Below are 9644 nucleotides of genomic sequence, written 5' to 3' on the forward strand. Positions count from 1 at the left end.
TTTTAATCTGCCAACAAAACTTCATCCTCCTGTACAAATCGCCTGGCATTAGGTACTAGAAAAACCCAAACGGAAAGATTTAAGAATTTCCTTCCCTCATAAACAAACATAAAATAATAAAACGTAGAATAAAATAGAATTCGCTAGTTGTGAACAAAGTCCTGGAATCTGGCGGGTGGCCTAACACGGGTAGTAATGAACTCTGGTTCAGGGCTCGGTTGCCGACTTTTTTTTATGGGACCTCCCCGTCTGATGTAATGACCTGAGTTGGTGTATCCTTCTGCTTAGCTTCTGATACTGCGGGCATCACATGTCCCTCCCCCACCCCCACCCCCTTCAGGAACAACACAATTACCAGTTGTTTCCTCTTTGGCTGGGGCAAGGTAGCTATCCCGCAGCTGCTCCAGACGGCGCCTTCAGGTCTGGTCATTTACTTTGACCCTGTAAAGAACTGGACCCGTTCGCTCAATGACTGTGCCACGTACCCAGTGTGGCCCTCTGCGGTAGTTGCGGACCCACACATGCTGGTCGTTGATGAAAAACTTTAAGGTGCTGTTGTTCGACTGGAGCAATTTCTTGTCGACCCCCCTCGTGACATCCGGCTTAATTAAGTCCAGCCTTGTCCTGATATTCCGACCGAGCAATAGCTGCGCAGGACTGAGAGCAGTTGTTGCGTGTGGAACTGATCGATATGTTAGCAGGAACCTATCGAACTTCTGTTGAAAAGCTCTCCAAGACTTGTCAGCCGTTATTCCTTTCTTGAAACTCTGTAGTAGTCTTTCCGCCTGATCATTGGTTGAGGAGTGATGGGGAGCGCCGGTGACATGCTTAATCCCATTTGCAAACGAAAACTGCCTAAGAGTTTTCGAAGTAAACTGAGGCCCATTGTCGGACACAATCTGATCAGGAAGTCCCATGCGTGCAAACAGAGAGCGTAGTGTGCTAACGGTGTCCTCAGCCGAAGTATTCTCCATCACAAATATCTCGGGCCACTTGCTGAGTGCATCAGTCACCACCATAACCATTTTTCCTTGAATGGGTTCAGCAAAATATGAGAGAAGTCTCTACCAGGGTATTGCAGGGTACCCCCAACGCTGTAGGGGTGAGTGGGTTGGATTATTTGCTGTCTCCTGACATCCTCCACAGTTTCGGACTGCCCCCTCTATGTCCTTGTCAAGGTTTGGCCACCAAATGTATCCTCGGAATATGCCTTTCATCTGGACCATACCGATGAGACCCTCATGAAGTGTTTCCAAAACTCCCTCCTTCAGTTTGGTTGAAGAAGCTTCTCTACTAACCCACATTAGAGCTCCCTGATGAGTCATGAGTTCACTTTTGCTGTGGAGATGAGCTCGGAGTGAGCTTCTGCTTCCCGCTATCCCGACTGTACAACCTCTAGAACACGAGAAAGTATTGGGTCTCTCGACCACAGATATATGAATCATTTCCACTTCATCTGGCCTGTCAACCGGTCCCGTGCTTGGGGAAGACGAGAGAGACCGTCACAGTTGGTCTGCCGTGTTGTGCCTCGGAACTCAGTGCGGTATGAAAAGGCAACTACAAAAAGGCACCAACGTTGTATTCCTTCAGCTGCCGTAACTGACACCGCCCTCCCTGGATCCATTATATACTTCAAGGGCTGTTGGTCAGTCACCAAGTTAAAATTACTCCCTTCCAGGTAGGTTTGGAACTTCTTCACCCCTCAGACTAGGGATAGGGATTCCTTTTCGATTTGTGAGTATTTCTCCTCTATTCCAGACAGAGATCGGGTTGCATAAGCAATGGTGCGTTCTTCTCCCCGTAATGTGCGATGTGATAAGACAGCTCCGAGATTATATGAGGAGCTGCCTGTGGCTAGAACTAAAGGCAGTTCGGGGTCATAAAGTATCAGAACCTTGTCTTGTAACAACATTTCTTCCACCACCCGGAAACAGGTGTCTTACTTGGTTCCGCATGACCACCTCACGTTGTTCTGTTATAACCGATGGAGCGGCGCCACATGGGTAGCCAAATTAGGTTGGAATTTTGCATACTACTGGACCACGCTAAAGATGACGGGCAGCTATATGACATCCTGAGGTTTTGGCATTTTGGTGGTGGCTTTTAATTTCTTTGGAGATTAGTGTAGTCCTTCTAAATATGTAGAGATGACATGTCCCAAATACTCAACAGCGCCTCTAAGAAAGTTACAGATCTCCCGGTTGGCCCTCAAATTATACTCTTCAGGCCTCTTCAACACTGCGGCAAGCCGCTCAAGGTATTCTTCCATGCTTCTGCCTACTACAATAATGTCGTCCAGGACCTGGTTCATGGCCCTTAGCCAGATGGTTGGTGCTGAAGCCACACCATACGGTAAACGTTGGTACTGGTACAAACCATGGATCGTGTTGATGGTAAAGGAAGGCCTAGAAAAAATCGCCTGTGTAGGTACGCAACTTCATGTGGTGTCCTTCAAGGGAACATGACGCAAGTACTTCTGATACACTCCTTCGCTCATAACTGACACAGCAGGACCTGTGTCCAGCTCCATAATCACAAGTCGACCTTCAAGGTGGATCTTCAGAGAAATGGGATTCCTATTTTTACTGTCAGAGACATGAGAAAGGTCCCCATATTCTCCATCACTTTCTTCGAAGTCAACGTCGTCCATGACATTTACCCTAGTATCAGTCACTTGTTGGAGAGTAGGATTCTTTCAACATGCTCGCTGAGTCTGTCCAATTATGCCACAGTGGTAACAGCGCTCTTTGATAAACAGACACTTTTGAGAGTTATGTGATCCTGTACATCGGTAACAAGGCTTGGGCTATCTAGTGCCCTTACCTCGGGAACCTTGAGCCTTTTGTGGTGACGTGAGGGAGCCTTGGTCCCAAACTTGACAGATTCGAGTTTATTTACTGATATGCCTGGCCCTTGTTCTCCTTGTAGCACTTGAACGTCTTTACTAGCTTGTTCCATTGCCAAATACTTTTGGACTGCAAGATCAAAAGAAAAGTCCGCTGGTTTCACTTTCAATATTTCAGTAATCATCTTTGAGTCGCGAATGCCAGAAAGTAATCAGTCACAAAGTCGCTTGGCTCTCATAGCTTCAACAAACTTGCATTCCGTGGCCAAGTGCTTCAAGATGGCAACAGTGGCTGACTGACTTACCGGAATTCCCAGCTCGATTATCTAGCAACCAACGCTGACCTTTTAGGTTTGAGTTGCTTCTACATTTACTCCACGATGACAGCATGCGTAATGGCGTCATCCTTAAGCTGCGCTGAGGCCACTGAATCCTTCGCGACCTGGTAAGTTTCCATTGGGAGATTTGTTTAAAGTACGGCTTCTTTGTTTTAGCCTCCGTGACTCCATTTGCGAGAAAATAAAAATCAAACTGTCTGGTGTATGAATTCCACTCCGTCCCCACAACTTACTTTGTCACTTTTCCGATGGTTTGATCCGTGTTGACGTTCGGCGCTTCGTCCGGCATTTCCAGTCTTGCCTTAGTTGACTTCAAACGTGATTCGTGTTTACCGCTTGTGCTTGGCCGAAAAAAGACCCCGACCTCGTCGCCAATTGTTGTGCATTGACCCGACGTCCGGAAAACAAGTTAAAGATCAAGACGGCGATTTTTAATCTGCCAACAAAACCTCAACTTCATGTACAAATCGCGTGGCATTGGGTATTAGAAAAACCCGAACGGAAAGATTTCACAGACATCGCGTTGTCACCACAGTAACCCATGTTCGGATCCTGGTCTCGGTACTTCTTTGCATTCTTCCTTGTTGTTTTGCGATAGATCTGTTTTAGCTAATTTGTTTCTTTTAAAGAACTGGCATTTTATGAGAATAGTTTACATGCAAAGTAGCGAGAGAAGCTCTCCTGATAATGAGGATGAGGATCAGAGATACCCCCTAAAACAAATATTCTCTTCTTAGAAATAATAACGATGAAACCAACCTTGCCATGCGACCGGAGCAGACATCACATGGCGCAAAAGTAACAGAAAAGAGATACACATCGAATGTTTGAAGGCGAAGATCGCTTCCTGAGTCTGAATTCCCAAGATATCGCGCTGTATTAAAAGGTTTCGGATTTATTAAGCTGCCTGACTTCCTTTTAACCCATGGAGCTTGGATGTCAACAAGTTGATTTCTTCAAATTAGGACATAGTTTGTCAGAATGTACTGAATTCATTGGGCGCCACTACCTCTTAATTCAATTAATTACTGTGAAAGGGTTTAGACACTTTACCATAAAAAAAAACTGCTCTTCTCGGAGTTAAAAAGTTGTTTGAAGTAGATCTGATTAAACAAGACGATACGTTTGAACCCATTGTTTCATTACTTTGTTTGAGTTCGTAAACCACTTTTTTTCCTAATTTCGGCTTCATGGCTTAAATTTGAATTGTATGCCTTACCACTGCACTAAGATGTACCCCGTGGCTCTGGTGTGCTTGTCCCCATTATCAGGCTCGAGTGTTGCCTCATTTTCGCAAGAATTATATCCTCCTGTACCAAAACCGATGATGGAATTGTGAGTGAAGCAGTCATTCTGCTGGTTAACTATGATGCCAATTCTTGCACTTAAAATAACCCTCTTGTCACCCACAATATCGGACCCTTCCTTGTTGCAAATTCGCTGTGAGGAGGCTTGCGAACCAGCCGCCTTCTTCCAAGTGTCACGATCCAGTAAGGTGGCGCGGTATTTCCCGTCATAGATCAATGAATACAAAGATTCGGCTGTCTTGTTGATGAAGATAAAACTGACTTATGGTCCAATAGTCATATCGAGGCAGATCTGAGAAGGGTGTTTTCCAGTACGTTGGTAACTTTGTTTCTTGTAAGTCGAAGCCATTCTTACCAGAAGCATCTTGATAGGTCTTTCCGTCCTTATAGAAATGGGAATGATAACGAAAAGTACTCTGAAATTGATTAAAAAAGGATATTCTTTTTAAAATTCAAATATGATATCCATTATGGCCTGTTTAAGGCTCAGGGTCGTTAAATACGCGTGAGGACTGTTATTTTCATATTCTCTCATTAAATCCCGCTCCAGCCCAGTTTTTTTAATGCGCTAGATGAAAATAAAAGCAGCGAAGCTGCTATTTTAAGCAGCATCTCAAACCCCACGCGTCTTGGCCGTTTGTACTCAAGCCGCTTGACGCTTCAAATGAGCATCATGAGACTGCTATCTACGCAGGCAAGCGTTTTCACGTCCTTCAAGAAGTTAGCTTGTTTTTAATTGGAGTTCTCAGTAGTTTCTAGCAAGGCATTTTATCGCAGTTTTTATCAATTTACTTTACATCAATATGTCGATATACATAATTATTGTAAACGAATGTCTCATTACTGTTGCCTAAACAGATAGAAACATTAAGAAAAAAAACTGCCGGGAGAAATACGGCAGGAAAAATGTTATCCAAATGGCAAACATTTCCATCTCCATAGTATCCTGGTTTACATGTACAGTTGTACAGTTGTACGATCTCTTAGTATTGTTACACACAGCATTAGCACTACAGTTCTGTATTCACTATTTTTATTTATAATAAATTTCGGATATAACGAGCGCCGTCATTGATTGAAAGAGCGTGCTCTATGAGAGTATAGAGCATAGAGCTGAGCTAAAGCTGTCACGCTTTTCCGGGACTTCTTTTTAGCTTTTTTCCGATAATTGAAAGTGAAATTTCGGAACTGAAGCGAGCCGGCAAGTAGCAACAGAAGAACCAAACAAAGGTTTTTTAACATACCAGGTGCCGTAATTTACGTTATTAAAACGTGAGCAGATAAGAAAATCCTCAAAGGAATAACAAAATAGACATTCCGAGTTTTAAAGATTTTCACGCTCAGTTAGATTGCAAGCTTACGTACGGTAATAAAAATCAAACACAGCTAACACTCGTATAATATATAAAGTTCAGTGTTCAAAAACAAAACAGAAAAAAACAGAAATGATGAAAAATATAACCAAACTGGCATAATTGTTAAAATTCATACTAATCATGACGGTGTCTAAGCGAATATGAGCATGCTGAAGTTCATCGCGGCTCGCTCATCATGGCGATCTCCGGTCATCACAGTAAAGCAAGCCTCAGAAACTACATTGGCCGCCCTTCGAGTGAAAAAATAAGAGCTTGCTCTGATATCCTTTCCAATACGTTGAGTGGAAAGTCACATCAGTCACTGCAGCCGAGTTTTGCGGCGCTGTCATCCCGAGCGATCTTCATGTTCCGGTGAATTCGGCTGTCGTTCATTCAACAAACACTCGCTTTGAACAGTTTGTTTTCTACCTTGTCATGTGAAAAAACTCACGTGTTTTTATGAGCCATAATTCGGCTGAGGTTCACTGAACATTTCACTACAAGATTCTGTATTAGAGACTTAAAAACTTCAAGCAAAAGTGTTAAATTCGACTTGCCGAACTATTTTAGTTTGTAAACTATCGTAGAATGTGAACTTTGATGGTTTGACACTTTTGACAGCTTTAGTCTTGTACAGCCAATCAGATTATTTGAACCATTCTAACAGGGATTCTGATTGGCTTATTGTAGCGTGCTTTATGAGAGTATAGAGCATGGTGGCGACACTGTTGTTCGCTTTGGAAATAAAGTTTGTTTTGAAAATTGAAAGTAATGCTTGGGTAATTTAACGGATTCTATATTATAAAACAAATAGAGAAGCCTTGACTGTGCTCTGTTCTGTTATAAAGCACTTAGGAAGCGGCTAGAGCACTCAAAAAGTAGGAAAAAAAAGTAAGAAACACTCGACTACGTCTCGTGTGTCTTCCTACACTTCTTTCGTGCTCTAGCCGCTTCCTGCGTACTCTATAACAGAACAGAGCACAGTCAAGGCTCTATTTGTTAAAAAGTACATTACTTTCAAAAATACACAGTTTTCCGCGGCTTCACTTGATGATACCAATATTGCACACAGCATTAGCACCACAGTTTGTTAGTACACTCGTTTACATCTGTAAAATTCGAGGCAACCAATTCAATAGGGAAAACTCCTGAGCGCGTGAGTAATTTGTTTATTTTTAGTGTTGAAATTTATTTCTTTAGTTTCCATTCACTTTTTTGTCAATTAGTGTTGGGGCTTTGGTCACGTTTCCTTTCGCAAGTCTGTCCATCTCCAGAATATCCGGGTTTACATAGGCAGGTACAGTTTTAGGAACCCTTGGTATTGTTGCATACAGCATCAACACCACAACTGGATCTTCCCTCGATACACTCGTTTATATTTGCAAGATTCAACCTCATTGATGTAGAGTATATCAAAGTTAAGTACTTGGTTTCAATTTGACTGAAATAATGCATAGCATTCTTGCGGGCCCATCAACACTGCTGGTTTGTCTTCCTTCGGCTCATTCCCATCAGCTTTTTCTATTCTCCGGATATACAAGACCACCCAAAACTATTTTTTGGTTCTTTTTTTAAGAGAAAATGTAAACCTTTGGCTTCTGCCAAAGAGTTTCTGGTATCAGGTCACAAACCGAGATGTTATAGTCTCTTAATACCATTAAGGGGCGTCTCTCCTTTATGATAAAAGAATGTGATAATCAATTAACCAATCGAGCCAGTTTATTAGTTAATTCTTTGTTTAACTTCTAAGCTCCATCAGTGGAGTGCATACAAGGATTTCTAAGTCACAGACGGAAATACTGACATCTATCCGTAACACTTAGAACATGGAAACATATTTTACGTTCATCGCTTGTCCGACCCTTGAATCCAGCGGAACACGAACGCTGATAACTTTGTCGGTATAACCGAGTTGGAGTTGTTCTTGCATGGTTTTTTTGTACAAGCACTCTGATGCAAAAATAAAAATTCCTTAAACGTTTTAGTAAGACCCATACCCCCTGTCTTATAAGTCTCGCTCCTTCTGGATATGCAACGTTGTAATAAGACTTGTGAAACGCCTCTCATCCCGAATACCTAGACTTCCATTCAAAATTAAAACTTAAAAGGAGACAAGAATCATTTCAATATGATATACAATTAGTAATACTCCTGTTTCGTTTTCTGCAAGTAAACTAAGTATCTTTTGGCAAAGCAGCAAACATATCTATATTTGAAAGCTTGGACGTTTGGAGTTAGATATTGTGCTTTTATTTCAGCTATAGACAAAGAAACCCATGCAGCACTCAGTATTGACTTATCATAGCTGGGCAAGAGTCTACCTGACGTCGACCACCTGTGAGGCTCTTATGTCAAAATAATAACGTACACAATGAAGGCCCCAATAATGATACTAGAATGATAAAAAATAGGTTTTTTCCTTCCTCATATCATCTAGTCCGCTTCGTGCCCTAGGTAACATTGCTCTTTTGGCAATTGCATTTTCCTGCTGTTTCTCAAGAGCATTCCTGAAACAGTAAAACTTAAGTGATGCAATCAAGGATTAATTAGTCCTTATCTAAAAGAAATAGTGATATGAACTCTTTTTTTCTTTGTATTCATTGGGGTTACTGTACTTATCAGACAACGGTAACTCACACCACAAATCTCCTTCAGCAGCCAGGTTCACGGAAACACACAGAGGATGGTGAAGGCATCTAAATGTGCATTCAACTTCGTCGTATATCATGATTTCGTCAAGCCTAGGTACATCGAGATAACGAAACTTGTCGAGCGAGGGCAGACTTTGCCTGGATATCTGTGACGAAGTAACTAGTATGTCGTCGGGTTCTAAACTGGCTGTTCCTGTCGATTGAAGGTACGCGCAGCTTTTATCTTTTTTTTGTTTCTGCTTTGTTTCTAAATAGTTTTCTTGAAAAAATACTCCTATTTAGGAATAGATGTTCGATGACACCTACTCAGGGACAAATAATTCGAATGCAGGGTATCCTTGCAGTTGCCATGGATAATTGTCTATGACCTATAGTAGATCAAGAAGGTACTTATTTTCAAACAAAAGAAAAAAAGGGAAGTTGCTATTTAAGTAAAGGAAAGCTAAATAGATCCTTTCTAGATTCTTTTTAACCAACAGCTTTCGACAGATCTGATTATGAACTTTTTTTATGAATTTCAAAGGCGATAACATGTTATATTAATTGTTTAGCTAGTTTACTTCCTTTTGGCTTTCTCTAAGCCCCTTTGTTTGTCTTGCGATCGATGGTATCTATTGTCACTAGTGGGAGACTTGGAAGCGCTGACTTCCAGAGATAAAAAGACGAAAACAACGAAACCACCGGCAATCTTCGTTAAGTGGCAATCACAAAGCTTAATCTTTCACGCATTTTCAATAAGTTAAGGAAGTGCAAAGCTACGATTAAAACAATAATATTTTAAAGACAAAATACAAAACAGACTTCTTTAACAACTAGCTGGCGTCAAACATTAAGACACAGTCTCTCTAATAAGCGGTCCTGTGTATTTCGGTTAAAAAATCGATTTCTTTAAATTTTTCTTATGAATCTGTCTCATTCTAAAAGTACTCGTTGACTGAGTGACAAACGAACAATAGGTCGCTTACAGAGTTACGAGTCAAATTTGGGCAGCACTATTATTCTAGGCGAGGATGGAGAATTTCTCTCCAAACTTCTCTCCTAAATTCTGTTTTTTATGGCATCATCAATCATAAAAAAGCTTCCTTGTTCTAAACTAAGGTATCAACCACAATTTTAAGACGTAAATTTCGTATATAATTGGATCTGCT

At 41.5% G+C, this 9644-nt stretch overlaps 1 protein-coding gene across 1 annotated transcript; it reads right to left on the reverse strand.

The window, feature by feature from the left end:
- Positions 1-4398: 4398 nt before the first annotated feature.
- On the reverse strand, positions 4399-4854 carry LOC149042360 (uncharacterized). Its single transcript, XM_089213572.1, has 2 exons — positions 4846-4854; positions 4399-4728 (listed from the first exon to the last, which is right to left on the reverse strand). The coding sequence occupies exons 1-2, from the start codon at positions 4852-4854 to the stop codon at positions 4399-4401; spliced, it is 339 nt and encodes a 112-aa protein (XP_089069698.1).
- Between the last annotated feature and the right edge of the window lie 4790 nt (positions 4855-9644).

This window comes from Pocillopora damicornis, chromosome 7, assembly GCF_964200805.1.
Source record: "Pocillopora damicornis chromosome 7, jaPocDami1.2, whole genome shotgun sequence".
Taxonomy (NCBI): Eukaryota; Metazoa; Cnidaria; class Anthozoa; order Scleractinia; family Pocilloporidae; genus Pocillopora; species Pocillopora damicornis.